Source organism: Papaver somniferum, chromosome 7 (genome assembly GCF_003573695.1).
Source record: "Papaver somniferum cultivar HN1 chromosome 7, ASM357369v1, whole genome shotgun sequence".
In the NCBI taxonomy this organism is placed as follows: Eukaryota; Viridiplantae; Streptophyta; class Magnoliopsida; order Ranunculales; family Papaveraceae; genus Papaver; species Papaver somniferum.
In genome coordinates this window covers 167,722,736-167,747,501 of record NC_039364.1, presented here as the reverse complement: position 1 = coordinate 167,747,501, position 24,766 = coordinate 167,722,736, and the positions used below count along the sequence as shown (strand labels likewise).

Here is a 24,766-nt window from a genome sequence, read left to right as displayed (position 1 = left end):
TATTCCTCTCTCCTAAATTGACCATATTATCTCTTGATTGCTGTTTTGCAATCAAGAGATAATGTATCATACAACTTTTCTAACAAGAATAGTTTATCTTTTATCTTCTCTTCTTTTCTATATACATGACTAGAACCATTGAGCATATCTATCTGATGTAATACTTTCCTAATTTCTTTAGTAGGTTTTCCAAAAATGTTTTTTTTCCCAGAAGTCTAAGTTGTGCTGCAATTCTTGAAGGTTTGTTATAAAGGAAATAGAGGGAATTTCCTCTGGCAGACTAAATTTCCATGTGTCTTTAATAGTTTGGATACAAGACTGTTCCTTTTGCCATGTATCATAGTATTTAAAGGTATGTTTATTTTTAAAGGCTTTAGAATCAAGAGTAAAAGCAATTGGACTATGGTCTGAACCTATGGCAACTAGATGAGTAAGAGAAGCATTTTGAAATTGATGGTTCCAATCATTGTTTGCTACTGCTCTATCTAGTCTTTCCTTTATGTTAGTTGCCCCCTCTCTTTGGTTTTTCCAAGTGAATTCATATCCAGTGAACCCTATATCTATTAAACCAACATTATTAAGTATATTTTGATAGTATTTACTATCATATTTCTTAAATGGGAGACCACCACATTTTTCCTCTTGACTAAAAATCACATTCATATCTCCTAATAGAATCCAAGGGGTAGAGTATTTATCTACTTGTTCAGGGATTTCTGAAATGAAATCCCATGCTATATGCTTAGTATTTGGATAAGGACTACCATAAAAGCATGTCAATAGCCACTTCTTAGTTTCATGATTAGTTTGTACTAAGATATTTATCATATTCATATTCCATTGTACAATTTCAAAAGCAAAACCATCTACCCAAGCTATGGCTAAACCTCATGCCTTTCCTATGGGATCAACTATATGTATATTAGGGTAATATTTTAATAAAGATCTAACTAGATGCCTTTGTGATTTAGTTTCAGACAAGAACAGAATTTCAGGTCTTTCTATATCAATTATTTGTTTGAGATGGTTTTTAGTGAATGAGTTTCCACAACCCTGCACATTCCAAGCTATTAACTTCATACTTTGCCTAAATTAATGAATAAAAAGTATAGCAGAGATATATCACTGAAATAAATCAACTAAAATTATTGTAGTTTAATTTTATTGAAAGCAGCAATGAGGAATATTTCTCCTCTTAGATTAGGAGAGAGTGATACATGTTTCTCCTCTTGTTGCTTTTTGGGAGTCAACTCAGGGAAATGAATTGGATGATAAGTACTTGAGATTGACTTATGATTCGCCATATTGGAACCATAATGATGAACTTCTAAGATCTTTCCATCATTAGAGGGAATTGAACATAAATGTTCAGAGGATGAAGAAGAAAGACAATCAGGGACCGAGATTTTGAAAGCTGACTTAGGTTTTGTCAATGGGGTATTAAATGATGATGATATGCATGATGAATGCAAGATGCAATCCACTGAGTTCGTTTCAGAGCTCACTGGAACAGAAGGTGAAATTAGGGATTCAAGAGAATCCCCCAAAAAAGGCGAAGAGAAAGATAGTCTTCTTGCAATAGAGATATTATTATCAGATAAAGATGGGAAATCATTATTTGGTACCGGGTCTGGAGAATCTAACCCGGATCCGACTTCAAGAGTATCCATGGGACCCGTTTCCATTTCCGCCAAAACTCGGAAAGTTTCCGAGTTCGCAGATCGGAACGATTCATCCGATGAAGGTCTAGGTATAAAATTCTCAGGCAGGTTGTATGGGAAGGTTATCTTTCCAACGTCATGTCTTCATCTGAGGCATATGAAGAAGATTCAGTAATGATAAAAGGACCTAACACATTATAGGAGTTAGACGGACAATCGCGCCAAGAGCTGGTTGCACAACGTGTAGGTTCTCATGCTCATCATCTCTAAGAGCCGGTTCTTCATCCACTTACGTTCTAAAGATGTCGTGAAAATTTTCCCTCACTCCAGGTTGATTGAGATATTCCTGCACTGGAACTGGAGCTCTAGTATGATCGAAATTATCTTTGGGATTCCATACTTGGACTAGCACATCATTAAGCCAATTCATGTCATCACTTGGTATGGAGAGTTACCAGTTATATCATAAATATCCTCTAAAGGTTTCCCTAGTAAAACTGAACAATCACCAACTTCGTGTCCTAATCTCAGACAATGGGTACAAAATTTTGAAAGTAAGATAATATAGTTGAAATAAATGGATGTCACAGGGTAATTATCTACCTTAACCGGCAAATGGTTAATAAGAGGTTTTTCTATGTTAACCCATAGAAGTACTCTTGGTATTAAGTCAGGTGATTCCATACCAGTACAAATTCTGGCCACCTGACCTACCTTTCAAGCAATTAAGCTTAGCATTTCCTCTGCACGGTGTTCAGACTTACTATTTAAGATAGAGGCACAAATAGGTATTTCTTTATTCAGATCAGTTGAAATTCTCATTCCTTGATAAGCAGTTGTTGCAGACATCACATTGCCAAAAGGGTACCACGGACCATTCGATGTTATCCAATGAAAATCTTCTTTTTTCCTAAAAGTAATAATGAATAAATTTGGATCTACTTCCCTAATTTGAAAAGTTATTTGATTGTTCCAAAAGTTATTAAGAGCTCCTCTTACTTCCCAATGCTTTAAAACAATAGTGGAGAAAACTCTAGCTAATATACTATAATCTTTGATACCAAAATCCCTAATGAAAGGAGGAGGGGTTGGCAAGAGACCAATGTTACTATGGTTAGCCATTCTCTGATCAAGAGATAGACCACTAAGATGTCTGTAAAGGTTAAAATTTTCACTCATAATGAAGAGAAATAGAAGAAGAAGAGACACAAGAATAAGAACTAAACTTGATACAAAGAGCTTAAATAGATGGTTTGTACTCTATCCAAGTTGTTTATTCAAGCCAAAAACATCTGTGATCGTCCAAAAATCAAGAAAAGAAAAATACCTATTCAGGAACCAATAAGAAGTCGACAACAAGAAGCAAGGAGGACGTTTTGACAACAAGGTACGAGGTAAGGTCTTTATTGACTATCAGAATGAGAAAGATTTTCCTTTTTTTTAAAAAAAAAAAACTTTATATCAAAGTAGAGAAAGAGGTATATTTTAATTTCAGCGGTACAAAGGATACCTCGCATAAGCTTGGTTTTGTGTTTTTTTTTTGAAAAAGACCACCAGGGAAGGGATAGAAAGCCACAATTAATATTGACAAAGCAAGACATAATTAGGTTGCATGCAAAACATAGCATTCTAGAGTCCTATTACGTCTAATCCTAGCCTAAATTCAAATTAAAGCTCTCACATACGAGTCACCTAATGAAATAAGAAGATCAGAAGTCTAAATCTATTTTGCCGCACGTCCTAGGTTAATTAAGACTGAAAAAGCAAGAGAAGATGAAAAGCATTGACAAGGTAGCAGAGAATCAAGGAGAAGGCGTACACCCTTAGTGAAATAATAAATGTCAATAATCACGAGAATAAGGGATTAACCAAGAATTCAAAGGGAGCAACAGAGAGAAGAGACTAGATATTAGCTTATAAAAAGGTGGTTCTTCTTAGAATCCTAATCCACTTCAACTATTTCTTTGTTTTAAGATTTTTTATTAAACTTCCAATATTTGTAACTATCTTCAAATGGATTTTCCTATGTGTAACCATGATCATATTCCTGAAGGAGCACCTATTTCAACTACTCGGATTACTCGATGTAAAGATGATCATCTCCACAGGTTACACTACTATTTCTGTTATTTGTGTGTTACTAACTTGTTTCTTCATACAGAACAGGTCAAGTATTTGGCTTATTGTAATCTAAGTCCCACAATCAAAGAGAGCTTGGGCCACAAGATAAGAGCTGAGACTGAAAGGTGCATAGCACTCGGTTTCCCCATTGACTCAGCAATATTGAGTAGCGAAATGCCACCAGGATTCGGGTATAACTATGCTCGACGGATGGAGGCAAGGTACAACTGGAATAAGGGAAAGGGAAATTATGAACCCTCCGAAGCAGCTGAAGCGAGGGGTGAAATAGCCATATAAACCATCCGGAGCTCTACTTAAGGCTCTAACTATGAAGAAATCTAAATTTTATCTATGTCTTGTTTTTTTTCTTTCCTTATGTTGGCAACATCGTTATTCGTTACCTTTGATTGACCTGCTTCTACACAGGAAAACAAATGAAGTGAATCTAGCCTGTATTTAAGTTTTACTACTTTCTAAGCCTTAAATTTCTAGATATTCCAATTTACTAACATGATAATGGTCTGAAGAAGAACTGTCAGATTAAAATTAGAAGAACTAAATACCCCTCTATCCAAAGAGCAAAAATTTCATCCAAATAGAAGAAGAACCTTCAGATTAAATCCAATACTAAAAAACTTCAAAAAAAAAATCAGTGTATCACTGATGGACTTCATACATAACTAAAGGGGTCTAGAAATTGGAGAGAAGTAATCGGATTCCAAGATAATAACAATGACAAAAAAAGAGAGGTGTATCCATAGTTACTTTAAAGGAGAAAGAGAGACCAGGAAGAGGTAGAGGAAGCTCAGACAACAAAAGAAGGAGACAAATCGGCAAAAAGGATTATAGGATCCTGAGATGATCTCTCTCATGATAGAGATAGATACTAACTAAGCAGGTTGAAAGAAAAAGAGATGGGATCCAACCAAGAGGTTCCGACGATGTATGGAATTAATACAAACTATAATGGTGAATGCTTATGATATGATTTTCTACATTCTAATGATATACATGATGAAAATATGATTTACTATTCCTAAATGACTCAGCCCCTGAATTACAATACCACACGTATTCATGTCAAGTTTTTATATCCATCAGAATCATCCATCACTCCTTCCCGTCGTGCATTCCCCTCCAGCTCAGAGAAGAACACAGGTAAAAAAAACTACTCACAATCCATTAGAAGCGTACTTGATTGATTATATTCAAGAGAAAGATGAAGGAAAATAGTCGTTGAAATTAGGAGAGAGGAGAGGAGAGAGGAGGCCAATAATATGATGTCGGGGTCTTAAATTCATTTGATCTAATGTTATATCAAAAATTTGGCGACAGGGAGGATTCTTAACTTTTTTTCTTTTTTTGAAGCAAAAGAGGAGGATACTTATTTGGGTGATTATTCAACACGTATGTTAGAGCACTGCTCGGTCGAACTCGCAACCGTTGCTATCTCAAGCCTGTTTGTCAAGTTTAGTTGGTCAAAACTATAGTCTTGATTCCTAGTCTACTTATAGGAGTTTCAGACTAGGATAGATTGTGTAGTTAAGATTTAGACTTCACGGCGCCTTACAACTGAAGACGAAGATATACTGAAGAACTTGAAGGAACTTCATCAACAAAAGGTATGTGGAAACTAAAACTTATCTATCACTTAGAAGTCTATTTTATTCCACTCGATCTTCTATTGAGACAAAAGTCGTATAGTGATATAGACTTTCACATCATACACATTTGTTATTTCGAGTATAACTCGCTTATCTATTTCTCAAAATATGTGTTGGTAGCTTTTTGAAAAAGCGGGGGTCTAACAACCACACCCAATATTTCTCTTAGCAATCTGTATAGACTAACTCCAATATACTTTCAACATAATCAACTAGACAGTCAGACTCAATCTTAAGAAAAGTATATCAAAGAGTTATATCTCAATTTCTCAATTCAATCTGCAATCAAATAAATAGGAATCTGCGAGCCCGATTGAATATAAGAAATAACTTGTACGGTATCAAAAACCAATATCCAAGTGTCAATCAATTTAATCAACCGCCAAAGGTTGGATTCACAGTTGATTGAACTTACACACAACCTGTGATATTTCAATTATATAAACAAACATAATGCAGAAAAGAAAAAACACAAACACTAAAAGTTTTGTTAACGAGGAAACCGCAAATGCAGAAAAACCCCGGGACCTAGTCCATATTTTAACACCACACTGTATTAAGCCGCTACAGACACTAGCCTACTCCAAGTTAACTTCGAACTGGAATGTATTTGAGCCCTAACCAATCTCACACTGATCAAGGTACAATCGCGTTCTTTACGCCTCTAGAACCACGCCGGATTCTGCGCACTTGATTCCCTTAGATGATCTCACCCACAACTAAGAGTTGCTACGACCCAAAGTCGAAGACTTGATAAACCAATCTGTCTCACACAGAAAAGTCTATTGAATAGATAATTCTGTCTCCCACAGATATACCTATGAGTTTTGTTCTGTCTTTTGATAAATCAAGGTGAACATGAACCAATTGATATACCAGACTTATATTCCCGAAGAACAGCCTAGAAATATCAATCACCTCACAATAATCTTAATCGTACGGTAGCGAAACAAGATATTGTGGAATCACAAACGATGAGACGAAGATGTTTGTGACTACTTTTTATCTTGCCTACCGGAGATTAAATCTCGAGCGAATCTTAGAGAAGATAGTACTCAATCACGATAGAAAACAACAAGATCAGAATATGCAACTACAGAGAAAATAGTTGGGTCTGGCTTCACAATCCCAATGAAGTCTTCAAGTCGTTAACTAAGGTTAAAGGAGAATCGACTCTAGTCGCAACTAGTATCACACAAGAGGTGTGGGGATTAGGTTTCCCAGTTTCTAGAGTTCTCATTTATATAGTCTTCAAATCAGGGTTTGCAATAAATGCTACCTTGCTAACAAAGCATTCAATATTCACCGTTAGATGAAAACCTGATTAGACTCAAGCTAATATCTGTCAACTGTTAGATCGAACTTAGCTTGTTACACACAAATGAAAAGTGACTTCATTTAGATATGAGTAGCCGTACCTAAACGTGTACACCTTTGTTGGCTCAATAATAGTTAACCGAAGTTAGCCATATGAACACTTTCATATCAACCTCATTCATCTTAACCATAACTAGTTCAAATGACTCCAATAAAACTAGTTCTAGGGTTGTTCAATTGTTTATATTCTCATAGAAGTATACAAGACACAATTGAAGCAAAATGGATTTTGATTCACTCGAATCAAGTCATGAACATTATAGCCACGGTTTGCAAAAGATTGCATTTCGTATTATATAAATGTATTAGTTCATGAAAAAACCAATTTTAGAACTTAACTTACTCAGGTATGCATACGGGTACGCATACCTAAGTACCCGGACTAAGTTTGGGTTCGCTAGTACTACAACGGGTACGCATACCACCAAACACAACAGAAATTCCCGGACCTGAACCTCACGCCAATACGCGTACTGGTATGCGTACAAGGTTTTCAGACTTTCACTAAACCAACCAGTTCGCATACGGGTATGCATACCATGGTTACCGCACTTGGACTGTATATATGTGAGTACACATATTATGCTTATATCCAATTGTTCTAAACTCTCATTTCAACCGTTGAAACATTCTTGGAAGACGACAATAGTTGTTTCACACAAACTATTAGGTTTAAAGCAATTTTCAAGTGATCGAATGATCAATACGAAACATTCCGAGTCTACATCAAATGACTGTCTCACACAAATCATGTAAGATGTTACAAGGCAATTTTCACATGATAATCTTTTGACTTTCGTCTAGAATATAAGATGAACTTGGTTAAAGCGAAAGCTTACCAACACATATTTCGAGAAATATGTAAGCGAGTTAAAGTCAGCTCGAAATATCAAATGTGCATAATTGAAATCTATATAGCTATACGACTTTTGTCTCAAATAGGAGATAAAGTAGATAGACTTTTGAGTGATAGATGAGTTCAAGTCTCCACATACCTTTTGTTGATGAAGTTCCACAAGCTCCCCTTAGTAATTCTTCGTCTTCAATCGATGAACGCTGTGAAGTCTAATGCTCAACTACACTTTCTATTCTAATCCGAGACTTAGCTATAAGTAGACTATAAATCAAAACTTATAGTATTGGCAACTAAACTTGACAAACAAGCTTGAGATAGCAACGCTTGCGAGTTCAACCGAGTAGTGCTCTAACAAGTATTTCCACCCATTTGGTTACACTCGTCTTCTTTTGAAGACTTTAATACTTCATTGTCTCATAGCTGAAGCTCAACTCAAGCAAGAAGACTATTAATTCCTTAATTTGAGAGACAAGAAGCTCGTAAGTAGTTATTTACCATCATATTATGAATATTATTGGCATAATTGGGATGCAAAATGATACTCATCCAACTAAAACTTCAATTCAAAGGATTCACTATGGATCAACCAGGAAAAAAGGAGATAGACAGGTACCGTTCGGGCAACACACTTCAACATCTAAATTCAAATGCCTGACTAGCACCTTGGATCAATTGCATTGGAACCCAGTACCTACAACCAAGTTCCTACGAGCACTGTTGTGTCCATCAAAACTATAATTTTTTTTTTGTGGACTGACCCTCGACAACCTAACTCATGTCCACCTCACCAATTTCAAAACCTACCCCTACTGTAATTATGACCCGGAAAATGCTTTTCATATTATGCTCCACTATCATGTTGCTGATGATTCATGGTATACCAATCCAACTGTAACCCATAATCCCATAAGTATCACATAGTAGTTTAATAAATTTCATGCTTGAGAAAAAGAAAAAATAGAAGAGAAAAAAAGAAAAAATAGAAGAAAATCGGTGTGAGTAATTGGACGCAGTATTCAACGTTGTGATGATCATGCATGATTGGACAGAGATTTGGGACTCGGGAGTAAATCAGGTGGCTAGAAGACTGCTACAAATGTCGAATTTATGGGTTACAATAATAATTTTTTTTTTTGCTGAGAAAAACACTGATGCATTAACTTAGGAGAAATTTACATACATCAACTATGGGTTCTTTCCTCATCAACCAAAAAAGGAGGATAAGAGACCCAAATATCTTTCAAACTAAACTTTCTTGCCCGACGTGCAAGTCGGTCAGCTAACTTGTTTTTAAGACGCTTAATATAAACAAGTTTACAACCAATACAACCAGAAAAAGAAATCCGACTATCTTCCAAAATATCATTGCATCTCCAATATACAACACCATTTCCTTCTTAACATAATCCACCAGATGTAGGCAATCACTGACAAACAGAACTTTAGACAGATTCATCTCCTTTGCCCAGGAGATTGCCAAAATTAGAGAAGTCGCCTCAGCACCAACTGCATCTGAAATCAGTCCAAAGTCCGACCTAGACCTCTTTACTCTACCCGCAGTATCACAGAGAACCATTCCCACACCCATTTTAAATTCTTGAAGGAACCATATATGAACATGATATAATCGACAACCTGAATGGAAGTTTTAACATCCATTCTTATAGTTTTTGGATACTGAGGAGGAGAAATATAAGTATTGATCAATCTTTTAGTATCCAAAATTACTCTATCAAGATTTATTGAAACACTTCTGAAAACCACATCACATCTTGATTTCCAAACACACCACATCACAATAGCTCCAATACTTGGCTAATTAACTGCATAAGGAGACTTCCCTAAGGCATTATCAAACCATCATTGGAAAATATCTTCAATCCAAACATAATCAGTAACAATCAAGTGTTGCAGAGATAAAGAAAACCAAATATGAGACGCAATAGGACAAAGAATAAACAAGTGCATAACAGATTCAACTTCTTTTCTACATAGCGGGAAGCACTCCTCAACAACAGGATTATAAAGCTTAAGGGTAGAGTTTACTGGCAACATCTGAGAAAAAACTTTCCACATGAAAAATTTAATTTTTGGAAGAAAATCTAAAGACCAAACTTTTTTTCCAAAAAGAAGCTTCTTCAACAGAACTATAATCATTCATATAAACATTGTAAGCTGTCTTGACAGATAAATCATCGCTTTTAGTGTGACCCCCCAAAATATATTTTTTACTAATATTAATTCTAAGAGACCTAATTTTAATAACATCATCAGGAGAAAACAAAGAGATTGAAATCCCAATATTCCAAGAGTTATTCTGAACATCCATAAGCTCACTAACAAAAGTGTAATCATTAAAATTTGAAACAAGTGCCGAGCTACTACAAGGTAACCAGTTTGAAGACCAGATTCTCGTAGCGGTACCATCATTTATTTTACACACAATATTAGCTTTTAAGAAAACGAAACTATTTACTATACCTTTCCAGATCCAAGAAGAAGTATCAACCGCTTTATCTATTTCCAACAAGTTTTGGTTAGGAAAATACTTATCTTTTAAGAATCTAGAAACCAACTGATCTGGGTTTTTACAAATTCTCCAACCCAGCTTAGCAATAAGAACCCTATTAGTTGCATAAGAATTTCTAAAACCTAAACCACCACGTAACTTAGACTTACCAATATCAATCCAAGAACGAAAATAAGCTGCTCTTCTTGGGTTTTTCTTTGACCACCAAAAAGTTCTCTGAAACGAATCAATTTTTTAAGTGATCTTTTTAGGGAATGGAAAACATGACATATGATAAACAACCAAACTGGAAAGCACGTGTTTAGTAATAATTAAGATTATATCTCTTACAATTACTTAATCTAACATAGAATTTATCTATAAGAAATTGAAAGGACTTAGTTTTATCCCTTTAAACAAATAATGGAGTACCAAGGTATTTCTCTGAACTACACAAAAATTTCATCCTAGAGTTTTCGATAATAACTTCACATGCTTATGATGCATCTTAGCACTAGTAAAGAAACCAGATTTCTCAAAATTGATAGCCTGACCAGAAGCCTTTGCAAATGTATTTATAATCTTCATTAAGTTTCTAGCATAAGATAAAGAAGCTTTTGAAAACTGCATACAATCATCAGCGAAGAAAAAATGAGAGATAAAAGGCCTATTTTTCTTTAGTTTAAAACCTGTATTAATTTATCAGTCCCACCTTTCATCAAAATTTGAGATAAAGTTTCCATACAGATAATAAAGATGTACGGAGATAGGCAATCTCCCTGCTTAATACCTCTAGAAGGGAAAAAAACCTCACTAGGAGAACCATTTACCAAGACTGAATAAGAAACCGTACCAATACATTGATAGATCAGCTGGCACCAAATTTCAGAGAAGCCAAGTTTTTTAAAGACTGAAATAAATGGTCATTCTAGTCTATCAAAAGCTTTTGAAAGATCTAGCTTAATGGCCATAAAACCATTTTTATTGTTTTTTTCTTCCTAGTTTTAAAAGTGTGCAAAATTTCATAACTAATTATAATATTATCTTGAATCTGTCTATTAGCTATAAAACCAGATTGATAAGGCGAAATAAGAGAGTCAAGAAGAGGTTTTAACCGACTAGTTAAAATTTTTGAAATTATTTTATACACTGAATTTGTTAAGCTAATAGGTCTAATATCATTAGGAGAGGAAGGATTATTGACCCTAGGAATAAGCGTAACGAATGAGTGATTTAACTTCTTGAGAAGAAACTTATTGCGAAAGAAAGATTGAACATGATTAATAACCTCGATAGAAACTTCTGCCCAGTTGTCTCTGAAAAAAACCCTGGAAATCCATCAGTCCCCGGAGATTTCCAAGGAGCCATATTGTTTACAACTGAATGAATTTCTTCAATAGTAGGAATAACTACTAAGTCGACATTCATTGCATCTGTAATAATTGGTTGAACATCTTTTAGAACTTCTTCAATTTCAGCATTACTTGGCATAGAAGAAGTATAAATACATTTAAAATGATTCGTAAGAAGAGATACTACTTGTTCTCTATTTTCCAACCAATTACCCTGACCGTCTCTTAAAGTATGAATGGTGTTGTACATGTTCCTAAGTTTCACAGTGTTATGAAAGAAATTCGTATTCTTGTCATAATGAGTAAAATAGTCAATTCTCGATTTTTGTTTATAAAAAGAGTTTTCTATTTCATACCAGAAATCAAGTTGCTTTGAATAATTCAGAATATACCTACATATTGTTGGAGTATATCGCATCAACCGAAGCTTCTCAATTTCAGAATTTAACCTAGCTATGGTTGTTTTAATATGACCAAAGGAGTTCAAGTTCCATTTGTTGAGATCCTGCTTAAGATTTTTAAGCTTGCCAGCAACAATAAAACTTGGAGAACCCTGTTGAGATTATTAGTCCCACCCACATTGTCTGGGCAATCTAAGATGCTGCGGTTTATAATCTTTAGGGCCTCTCAACTCATTACCAATTGGTTTTGAGTTGGATGCCCATATTCTAACATGGTACCAGAGCAGGCTATTTGCGACGAGTCATTTGACCGCACGTTTACTCCACGTCACCCAAATTATTGTCCACGTGTTATACCCAACGAGGCTACACGTGCGGGGGCGTGTTGAGATTATTAGTCCCACATTGTTTGGACAATCTAAGATCCTGCGGTTTATAATTCTTAGGGCGTCTCCACTCATTGCCAATTGGTTTTGAGTTGGATGCCCATATTCTAACATGGTATCAGAGCAGGCTATATTTCCGCGTCACCCGCAGGCTCTATTTGTCCACGTGTTAGACCCAACGAGGCTGCACGTGAGGGGGCGTGTTGAGATTATTAGTCCCACCCACATTGTCTGGGAAATCTAAGATCTTACGGTTTATAATCCTTAAGGCCTCTCTACTCATTGCCAATTGGTTTTGAGTTGAATGCTTTATCCCAGAAATTAATAAGAATATTCTTAAAATCCGAACTCAGTTGCCAACATTTAAAGAATTTATAAGGAATAAAAAGACCTTGTTCTTGATGAAAACAATTTAGTAAAATAGGGAAGTGATCAGAGTAAACCCTACCTAGATTAGTGACCCTTGTATGAGGAAGAACCGAAACCCTATCATTCATAAATCTCCTATCAAGTTTTTCAAAATCAAATCAGTTGGATTCTTGAACCTTCTATTACACCACGTAAAAGGATTGCCATAAGCAAAAAACTTCATTCATTTTTAACTGAGTTAAGGTATTTCTAATGAAATCTGGAGGAAAGGAATTATCAGGGTTACCACCTTGCTTTTCCGAAGCATGTAATATAAAGTTAAAATCCCCTAATAATAACCAAGGTCTATTATTAACTTCATTCATATGACTCAAATAGTTCCATTGATTTCTCATACCCAAAACATTTAGAGAACCATAAATAAAAGAAACAATGCGGTTTTTTATAACAGGAGTTATGTCACAGACAATATGGACCATGTTAAAAGCACTACCTATAACTTCAATATTAGAATTTGCAGAATACCCTAATGCCAAACCACCCGATTTACCAACAACAGACGCTATATGCCACGAATCAAAAGGTAGGTGGTGAATGCAGTTTCAGTGTCAACCATAGTTTCTAAGAGACAAATTGCACTAGGTTTAAACTTTCTAAAAATGTTTAAAAGATGTAGCCACTTTTATCGGAACAACATCCATTCATATTCGACAGTGCTATTTGGCTCCCTAATCTTCACCTCCATATTCTCTTCCCTACAATCTAAACCCCACATTAGGGAAATGGTGAACCCCACCTGAACCTGAATGCGGATCTCGATATGGATGTGGGGCTTAGATTATAGGGAGGTGAATAAGGAGGTGGAGAATAGGGAGCCAACTAACATTTCCCATTCATATTCCAGCAAATAAATTTCATGGTTCTAGGAGAATAATAGAAATAAAAAAAATATAAATAAAAACAAGGAGAAAAGTTCAAGAAAACTTACAAGGTCATGAGGAGAGGCACTGTGTCCACCATCATGAGATTGACTTTCATTTTCAAATTCTCGTTGATAAGAAAAAATGATTATGTTTACCAAAACTATTTTCACGTCTTCTTGACTCTGTATGTCTTCTCCTTTCGAAAAAGAATCCAACTCCCAAATCTCAACGTGGTGCACCTGCAAAACGGGTGTGATAGAATCCCTCACATGGGTTTTATAGATTTTTGATTTTTTTTAATCTACCTACGGTAAAAAAAGAAGAAAAGATGAAGGCGAAGACCTCCGTTTATTGTTATCACATCAATTTATGATGGGTACTTCCAACACCCTAAAAAGTTAAAAAAGAGGGAGAAACAAAAGTATTGAACTTGTAAAAACAAGAAACAAAATCCTTGCCGACTATCTTCAATTCTTCTCTTTGATCGTGGTTGGGTTTCTTTTTTAACCTAAGTATATAGTTTGAAGAGATCTAGTTAAAACCTCGTGATAGATAGAAAAAACGAGAAGAATTAGTTTTTTCTCTTTTCTCTCTCTCTAAAATATATCTCTTTTTCTTTCTCTATTTGTTTTTCTGTTTCCTCATTGAAAGCAAACACGGAGGAGATAGATTCTGATACAACTACTGAATAATTTGCCTTGTTTTCTGGCAAACTTTGCAATTAACTTGTCACTACTGAGAGATTTTTGAGTGCTGGTTATTGAATTGTAGAGGTGTGTATGTATTTTGTTTAATTTTGTTTATTTATTTTGGTTTTATGAATCTAGGTCAAACAGGTTAAGCTAGTAAGATCTGAGAGAGAAACGAGAAATTTTTGAAATAAAAACATGTGTGGTTACTAATGTTTTTCAAATAACTCTGTGTAGTTTTGAAAATCTGGACTTGATGTTTGTTTGGATTAAAATGGTGTGCTTTTAAAAGGAGTACTACATTTGGGGTTTGGGTATTAGAAATTTCTTCTTTTTAGTTTTTTCTTCTAGGCCTTTTATTTTGGGGATGTTGAGAATGAAAACTGAAATTGAAATGGATTCTGGTGGTGCTGGGATTTGGAGTGATGAAGATAAAGCTATGGTTATAGCAGTTATGGGGTCTAGGGCTTTTGAATACTTAACAACTAGTTCTGTTTCTTCTGAGGGTTTGTTAACAACTGTAGGAAGAGATGAAAATCTGCAGAATAAGCTTTCTGAGTTGGTTGAGAATCCTAATTCCTCCAGTTTCAGCTGGAATTATGCAATATTTTGGCAGATTTCTAGGTCTAAATCTGGTGATTTGGTTCTTGGTTGGGGAGATGGGTATTGCAGAGAACCAAAAGAGGGTGAAGCACCTGGAGCTAATCCATTTCTTAATCTTCGTCTTGAGAGTGAATCTCAACAGAAGATGAGAAAGACAGTTCTTCAAAAGCTTCATAGGTTCTTTGGTGGATCAGATGAGGATAATTATGCACAAGGATTGGATCAAGTGACGGATACAGAAATGTTCTTCCTTGCGTCCATGTACTTCTCTTTTCCTTCTGGTCAAGGGGCACCTGGTAAAGCTTTGAGATCTGGAAACCATATATGGCTCTCGGATTCATTGAAATCGCCGTCCGATTACTGTGTTCGGTCTTTCCTCTCAAGGTCAGCAGGGATTCAGACTACTGTTCTTATTCCCACCGATTCTGGGGTGATTGAATTAGGATCAGTTAGATCTATTCCTGAGAACTCAAAAATGTTGCAACTGATAAGATGCATGTTCACATCGAATTCGGCAATCAGAGTTAAACCCATTACGGTGGTGCCTATGATGAATGAGAAGAAAGATGAAAACGGCTGTCATTCCAATTTTGCATTCAGAGGACGACAGGACGAATACCCTAAAATTTTTGGGCAGGATCTGAATCTGGGAAGGTCTCAGATTATTGACAAGCCAATTGTTGAGAAGGTGGAGGAGAGGCCATGGGATGTGTACCAAAATGGCAACGGGGTTTCATTTCAGAACAATCGAAAGGGTGGTTTTCGTGGTATGAATTGGCCACAGCTCCGGGGAATGAAACCTGGGACGGCAACTAACTCGTACAGTTCTCAAGCCCCAGTAAATAATCAGCAGAAGCTTGGTAATAGTATCTTGGTGATGGAGGACCATCGGTTGAATCAAATTCAGTCCCAGAACAAGCAACTACCAAAACATATTGATTTCTCTGTGGGAGCTACGTCAAGGGGAAGTTTGGTTACTCGACCAGTTGAACTTGAGCCAGCAGATGCTGATGAGCAATCAGGTCCAGCTGATGAGCGGAGACCAAGAAAGCGAGGAAGGAAACCTGCAAATGGAAGAGAAGAGCCACTGAATCATGTTGAAGCAGAAAGACAGCGTAGGGAGAAACTTAACCAGCGGTTTTATGCATTGAGAGCTGTGGTTCCCAATATCTCTAAGATGGACAAGGCTTCTTTGCTCGGAGATGCCATTACTTATATTACTGAGCTTCAGGCTAAGCTCAAAGAGATGGAATCAGAGAAAGAGAAGCTTGGGACCACATCAAAAGAAGTGGCAAATTCTGAGGCAAATTCAGCAGCAGATAATCGCAGTCGATCCCCAGATATCGACATTCAAGCTGTTCATGATGATTTTGTTGTACGCGTTAGTTGTCCATTGGATACTCACCCTGTTTCTAGAGTCGTTCAGGCGTTCAAAGATTCACAAGTCACTGTGCTGGAGTCAAAATTCTCTATAGGAAATGATACTGTTTTCCACACATTTGTGGTGAAGTCTCAGGGATCTGAACAACTGACAAAGGAGAAATTAATGGCTGCATTTTCGCGTGATGGAAGCACCTTATAAGTAATGCATTAGATAGGTAGTGGGATTATTTTCCCTTGTAATTTCTTAGAAGAATTAGTTTGCAGGAGGAAGAATCCATTCGAAGGCTTTCGCCGTGGTTGTATTATAAACGACGGAATGTTAAAAACTTGGGTTTAGCTGGAAAGTAGATCTTCAGTTTGTTGATTGCCTCAGGGAGTTCACTTCTTTCGTGTTGATGATTTCGTGCTAACTGAGGGACCATTCTTGCAAATCTAGTACCTGTAAGTTTTCCTCCCCACTGTTGATTATGTCTTCACAATTTGAATGTAATTCATTTTTGACTAATACTTTTTTTTTTCTTCTTTTCGTATTTGTTCTTTATAGGATTTAAAGCTCGGGGAGGACAATATAGTAGTGTTTTTCTCTTTGCAGTAGTTATAGTTCAATCTATTTGATTGAAACTCCTCAGTTTGTAGCTAATCGCAATGGAAGAAGCATCATGGGAGAGTGAAAGGGTCGATCCTACATAGGTAAATTTATTCATGTCGACTGGTGAAACCCAAATACTTATTTAAGAGTAATTTTGTAGATCTTTGAAGAAATTATAGATAGAGATTATACATACATATATTCAGAAGAAGAAACTATGAAGGTTCCTATGGAGTTCGATAGAATTTTCCTGAATTTGTGTTCATTGTGCTTTGCCAAATAGCAGTTATGAACACGGTGTACTATTTTTGCTATTGCTTCCCCTAGTAAAGTAAGAATTTAACTGCGCTATTTGGTACTGGCAATTACTTCCTATATTTGAACATTTTTTTTGAAGTATATATTTGGACATGTTTATGCCACCTAAAAAAGTTTGTTATGTTGGTTCTAAAACATTCGGCTGCCCCACAAAAAACTTTGGTCTAGATTTCTTGCAACTTATGGAAGTTTTCTTTTACTCGAGTTAGCTGGTTTCTTTTTCTCACCATATTGACCATGAGCATGACATGCTTGTGTGTGAAACTACCTCTTTTGGCAGAGAAGTTTTACATTTGAACAATTTTGTGATACCAAAGGTTAGAATCTCAATTATTTGTTTTTAGAATGTATTGATAAAGAGGTGTCGTTTTCTTCTCTTTGATACGCCTCCATCAATGAAATGATTCACTATTATAATTTCTTTCCATGGTTGAAAGAAAAAACAATGTCTATAGGCTTGTACTGAACTTGGCACAAATTAATTAAATTGGGTGGCCTCAGCCCCTGTATATTAGATAACTCTTTTTTATGAGTGCATTTATCGTGTCCCACCATCCAGGTTGTTTTTTAGATTGTGCATCAAACAAACCGGATTTTGAATAAGATAGATGAGTTTTTTTTTTTTTGTTTGAAAGTTAGATAGATGAGGTTTAAGAGTAAACCAAGTTCATCTCTTTTGAATTTTTATATCTTTCCTCCTAGTTGTGGTCGTTGCTAATTTGAACCTAACTGTTCTACATAGTTAACCTTCAAGTTTGGGGTCCAGTTGGTAAAAAGATGTGTTGTGACGGTTTCTACTGCTAGCTCGTAACTGGTCTTGTTTTGAATTATAATTTCGTTAAATTTTGAAAACTATAATTCAAAACGAGGACACTATCATCAGTGTCCATGGTGCCAAAAAAACGAGGTACTTCATTTGTGGTGTAAGATCCAGTCACCGCTCCATTTGTGGTGTAGAAGATCCAGTTACCGTTTTGAAATTGTTGCTCTGCGTGTATCTTTTTTGAAGTTTTCAGCAGAAGTATCATTAGCCTATGCTAAGAGAACAAGAAAAGAAAATTTAATTAAAACCTTCAGGACATGTGCTTCCTTGTCCTAGAAGACACACTAGGATCATCACACTTTTTTTCTTTTTCTTTTGAAACTGAAGATTAAATTGATTAAGATTAGTGTTTACACAATTTTTATCCTTCTAAAATGAAGTTTGATCTATGATACAACTAGGAGGGACTAATGACTAGACACCACTTAATCTATCTATTCTAGCAGATTTTGACAGGATATCTGCAATCTTATTCTTCTCTTTAGGCACATAGTAACATACTGAGAGCTAAAACTACAAAATAAAAACTTAATATCTAAAACCATATTTCCTCCAATGTCTTTAGTCACAGCATCAACCACTAGTCTTGAATGTAATTCAAATTCCACTCTCCAAATTTAGTTTTTTAGCCCATTGAGTTGCCTCTCATAGTCCCTACATTCTGCATGTTCTGGACCCATTGCGTCTGCTAGGTAGATACATTTTGAGCCCCAGTGTGTACCTGCAAAATCACAAATGGCTAGACCTGTACCTCCAGTTTTATTAGCATTAAGAAAAGAACCATCTGAGTTAATTTTGTAAGTTCCTCTTGGAGGGGACAATGAAGATTGACATGGGACTGTAAAGAAGTAGGTGTATGAGTAGAGTGAGGCTTAGTTTTAATTTCAGCTATCTCTTTTCTGCACCTGTGGATAATTTTCTCAGGTGTTGAATTACTGCCTTTAAAAACCTTGTCACATCTTCATGTCCAGATACACCAAGCCACTATTACTATTTTGCGGACATCCTCTTCTTGAATCTGGCTTGCTAGTAATTTATCCAACCAACTGCAAAACCATTCTTGAGAGTTACTACCATGTAGAATGTGGATTGCTAAAGTAGCAAACCATACTTTCTTAGTTAAATGACACTCCAGAATGCTACGGGAAGCAGTTTCAGCAACTTGAACACAAAAAGGACATCTCACATCTCCATCTTGAATAACATGAATAAGTTTATCTCTTATAGGCAGGATGTCTTTGATACATTTCCACAAAAACTGATTGATTCTTGGCAGTAAAGGAAGCTTCCAAAGTTTCTTGAATATACCCTGCATTCTTTGACCCACTGAATAATTTACATTCTTCTCCTCGAACATTTTCCTATAAGCTGATTTTACAAAGAAAAAACCATTTCTTTCAAGGGTCCAGACCATTCCGTCTTCATGTTGATGATGAATTGAGATATTAAGAGTGAACCTTGTTGTAGTAGATTCAAACATGGAGAAGATAAGCTAATAATCCCAATTACCTGTGTTTTGAGAAAAAAGTTGGTGAACATAAATGTAGTTAAGATGATCAGTCACTCCATTTTTGGGGGTTGGTGGACCTTCTAGTTTCTCAATCCATCTGTGCTTCCATATCATAATCTTTTGCCCATTACCAACACTCCAGCAACTGTATCTTTTTATGAAATCTAACTCACTACTGATGCTTCTCCAAGACCATGTTGAATTACTATTCTCTTTGACGTTAAAACCATCTGGTCCTGGAGCAGTCCAAGGATCCATAGCCATTAAAGCATCACAAATTTTTTTTCATCAGTTGGAGAGGCAGTTAAAGTATCATTTTCTTCATCAGAAATACAAGTTGGAATGGATTGAAGAAAGTGGTAACTGTCAGCTGGGATTGAGATTGAGCTTATCTTCTGAAAATGAGTAACAAGGAGTTCTTCAATAAAGTCTCTATCTTGACACCAAGTTCCATCAAGGGCCAACAAAGAATTTATCCTATTTCTAACTCTTCTCTGATTTTCTCTTATATGAAAATATCTTGAATTTCTGTCTATGTCATTATAGAAATTATATCTAAACTTCTGTCTATTAGAACTAACGTGAATGTCATTTAGCTCTTCAATATTCTTTTCAATCTTTTGAACTTCAGAACTATTGCTGCCTTCAACATCTGTTACTTGCAAGTGAGCTAACTCTTGTTGAAGCTCATTTATTCTTGTTTTGATGTGGCCAAAAGTTTTTTGTTCCAAATAGAGAGAAAATGTCTAGTATTAGACTGTTTGTCAGATAGAACATAAGTTGCAGACCCCGTAAGATTAATTATCCAAGCATTTGCTATTTCACTTAAACAAGTATCATTTTGGAGCCAACGCTCTAAAAAAATTCCAGTTTCTCCCTGTATTTACAGATTTACTATAAAGAGATAACATAATAGGCATCTGGATAGCTCAGAGTCCACCCACTATTTACAAGGCTCTATCTAATCTGGATTTTATCTTGCATGTAGCATGACTATTAATAGTCCATATGAATGGGTTACCACTGAAACCCATGTCATACAAATCAGCTTTTTTAATTTGGTCAAGAACTTCCGTAGAATTAATGTTTGTACTAGTATTTCTTTTAGAAGTATCCATAGTAATATTTAGGTTTCATATGAGAACCGAAGGTATGGAAACAGAAGTACTAATACTATTTATGTATTGCCATTGACTAAGTTGATCATCTCTATAAGGAGGGACATACATGCAGGATAAAAACCAATCACCTTTAGCATGAACATTATTAATAATTACATGAATTGTATATATAATTTGAGGCCGAAATACTGGATTCAGAATGAAAGTTAGGCCAAAATCTTGAATTCTAGAGCTTCTGGCCCCCGACCAATAGGATTAAAGGGTTTTAAAATATTTTCGGTGATGTTTGGACAACGAAATAGAATATGTAATAGCTTCTTGATAGGTATCTAAAACACCTAATTTTATATCTAGTATTTATGTTTTCTTTGCGAATTTTTGTATGGATAATGTATCTTATGTTTGATTTTGAGTATTTAGGTGCAATGGAGTCATTCGGAGCAAAAGAAGAAGAAATATGCGTAAAGCAAATTGTCATTTCATGGACAAACACTATCTGGAGTCAAGCCAAAGTTAAGAAGCAACTCTCTGGAGGAGTACTGAAGATAGGCCAGCTGTGGTTAAGGGGATGCTATCTGGGTAACCCTTATCAAGGTGACTGGGGTGTCTATATCCTGCCCCAAATCATTAAACAACCCTAAATTCGAGAGTTGTCTCTCATTCCTCATTCACCAGAAATTGAGAAAGAAAAGAAGCCACTGCTGCTACTGGAACCGAGAGAGAGAAGCATGAAATCGAGAGATGAAATTGAAATCAAGTTCTCGGGATAAATGGGGTTGGTGGTCTCTGTTAGGATGGAAGACTGAGAAGAAATTGAGGATTAAATTGAAAGTTTTAGAAGCTAGGGTTTGAGAAGATAAAAGGGGGATCTGTGTTGAAATCAAGGAGATTAATGGTTGAGTTTCATTGCCACAAGTGATAGAGAGTTGCAGCTGTAGATTCAACATAGAAGATATGGGTTGTAATTGATAAAATCAGAGATTGGAAGCTGGTAGAGAGAAATGAGTTGTTGCTGTTGATTTCTGAAGAATGGGTTGCAGTTAGATGCGACTTTGGCAGAATGAATTGATGAGATATGGTGGTGGTCGCTGCTATCAGAATTGGGAAGAAGAAATGGAATCAGTGGTTGAAATTGAAGATGTGTTCGATGTGAATATGTGAGTGATTGAATGGGTTAACTGAAGTTTGGGTTGAACTCGATTCGGGTTTGTATTAATTGAAGAAGATGATAAACCTGCTGCTGCTGTTAATCTGAGAATGGGTATTGAATTCGAAATGGGTTTGTAGGATTGGAGCTTGAATCTGATGATGCTTGCAGGTGAAGGAGAATTGTAGTTGCAAGTTGGCTGTGGCAGTAGTGCAGTGATTGTGCTAAGAAGGGAATGTTGGATGATTTATTTGGTTTAGATGGGATGATTCTGGCTAGATGAATGTTGCAGCTGCTTGACTATGGAGTTGAATTCTGTGTTGCGGCTGGTATTGAGGTTGATGTGATGCTGCTGCCAGGATCAAAGATGAACTAAACTGGTGTTCTAGCTTTGTTTCAATCTGAAATTGGTGGATGAACTGGTGGTGGTAGCTGGTGGCTGTGTAAGTTACAGGAATGGTGTTGGTGGTGAAAAAAAAGGGTTAAGCTCATTCTTGAGCTGTGAGTAACAGAGAAGGTGGTGGTTGCGGCTACAAATGAGCTAGGTGTTGCAGTGTGCAGTGTGGAGTTCAAAATGAAGCTGCATAGTGTGTGGTTCTGGTGGTAATGGAATGGAGTTTAGCAGATGATTATAAAGCAGCAGAATGGTTGATGATGCAGTAGGGAACAAGGAATTGATGCTGGTGGTTTGTGATTGTTGTTGCTGCCAGAGATGGCTGCGTAGAGCAGTAGAAGAGAGTATGAAACTCAGGTTGCTATGGCTAGGACTGAAATGGAAGGAAATATGAGCTGATCATTGCAGTAGTTGGAGTTACAGAAATGGAGTGTTTGGGATGGATGAAGCAATTGAATTTGGAGCAAAGAACTGGGATAATGGAACTGAAGGCTTGAGCAGGCATGTTGCGTTGCAGCTAAGGATATTGGGAAAGACTTGAAGGATATTGGCGCAACAAAGTTCAGGTCTATAAGATGGTTATAGCTTAACCAATTCATCCGAGTTAGAGTCTGACTCGTACATCTGACTAGCAGCTGACTCACATTGATTCAGTTGATTCGGTGACTCACTAAGCTTGACTATGTTGACTGAATCGTTTGACCGTCGACCGGTAGTGGACTTTTCTGGTAACCGACGACAGCATTCCGGTCAGATTCCGTCAATGACGTCAGCAATCCCAGCGAAGACTTTTGCACAGATTTTCACACGGGTATTATCCACACATGGGCTTGGTGGACCACTTGGAGATGGGTTTTGAGAAGACTTAATATTGGAAAGAGTATCCTTTTGGAATGGGAAAAGCATATAAATAGAAAAGTCTTTCTCTAAACCTAGATATATCTCCATTAGGGAGGATTCTACTTGTTTTCTAAGGTTTCACATGATAGTTCTTCATTGCTTTCTATGATGATTTCCAAAAACACAAGTAACTAAGTTTTATTATTGGCTAAAGATGTAGTTGGATTTTGCAACCAAGTTATTGATTTTATGAATTAGTTTTCTCTCAATATTATCGTTTGATTTCTACTGGTATAATAATTGCATGATTGATGTATTGCAATATGATTGAATGTTTGTTTAGTTAAGTCTAGAATTGATTGAACTCACATCCATATCTATAGCTAATTTAGGGTTCATCATCGACCGATAACCTTGAATATGAGTAGCATGATATGATTACGGTTTGTAGTGATACACTCTTGTAATCATATGTAGAAATTGACCTTTGTCCGAATTGTCATGCGCAATGTATGATAATTGCATTGATTAGCCTATTTCTGAAACTTAATGCTCCTTGGAATTGAACTTAATTAGCGCAAGGCGTTAGGTTATTCTTTAGGTAAAATTCACATACGCAGCTCTAATGTGTGTTGATGACTTAGGAAATTTACGGAGTATTCTTGCAGTAAGGTATTCTAGGGATTTTGATGATAGCGAGATTAAATACGAATTCTATTCATATATCCAGAAACTTGTTTACAGTTGAAGATGAAACCTTTATCGAATATTTTTACATCTTGATTTGAGTGTTTGCTTTGCTTTTATTTTAGTTTACTTTATAAAAATCAGAAAATCCCCCTTGTTACTTATAAGAAACCATAACATATTGAAAACCCAAGACCTCTCTGTGGGAACGATCCTTTCTTGCCCTTGCTTCATTATATATTTTGAGTAGTAAGAAAGTGTAATTATTTTTGACGCCTACGACAACGATCAAATTTTGGCGCCGCTACCGGTGGAGGCAGCGGGTTGTTATTTGTTTTTGGTTTCTTATTTTTGTTTTTAGTTTTGTTTTAGTTTTTCTTATTCTTTGGTTGTTTTTGATGAATTCAAAGAGGAAATAGATGATTGTGTTGAAAAGGTCCAACCTTTGGGGGTCTTCTGTTGATAATTGTGTAGTTAGCTCAACTCTTGATCTTAATAATGATCATTCACCTATTCAAAAGGATGAGTTTGAGATCAGCAACATTAAATTCAGCGAGAACCAATCTTATGTTAACTATGAAAGTGATGATGATTATGAAGATACATCGCTTGAACCAACTCATGGTGACATTTCCCAAAGGTGTACAACGAAATCTTTTCGGGATCAAGATGAAGATGAAGAGGAATATGATGACACTAGTGTAGCTTACTCAAGACTTGATCTTTATAATGATCAAGAACCTATTCAAAAGGTAGAGCTTGAGGATGATGCAAGGTGTGTTCTAAAGAAATTCCTTATGGACAATATTGTATCCACAAAAGAGTATGTGCCTTACAACAAAGAGGAGTGTGTTGAGAATGTGACCGTTATGACCAATATTGTGGAAGACCCAATTGAGCTTGCAAAGAATTGTAATGATGATGTTTATGTCGAGACTTTGGTTAAGGCAAAAACGGATGAAAAATGGTTGCAAAGTTTGATAGAGGACCATGATATTAAAGAGGTAAACAATTCACTTGAATTTTTCAAGGATGAAGAGGAT

At 36.1% G+C, this 24,766-nt stretch overlaps 1 protein-coding gene across 1 annotated transcript; it reads left to right on the top strand.

Annotated features, from left to right (window-relative positions):
• Positions 1-14,110: 14,110 nt before the first annotated feature.
• Positions 14,111-17,282, top strand: LOC113299015 (transcription factor bHLH13-like). The gene is made up of 2 exons (XM_026547941.1): positions 14,111-16,735; positions 16,839-17,282. The coding sequence occupies exon 1, from the start codon at positions 14,676-14,678 to the stop codon at positions 16,491-16,493; it is 1,818 nt and encodes a 605-aa protein (XP_026403726.1). The 5' UTR covers positions 14,111-14,675; the 3' UTR covers positions 16,494-16,735; positions 16,839-17,282.
• The last annotated feature ends 7,484 nt before the right edge of the window (positions 17,283-24,766 follow it).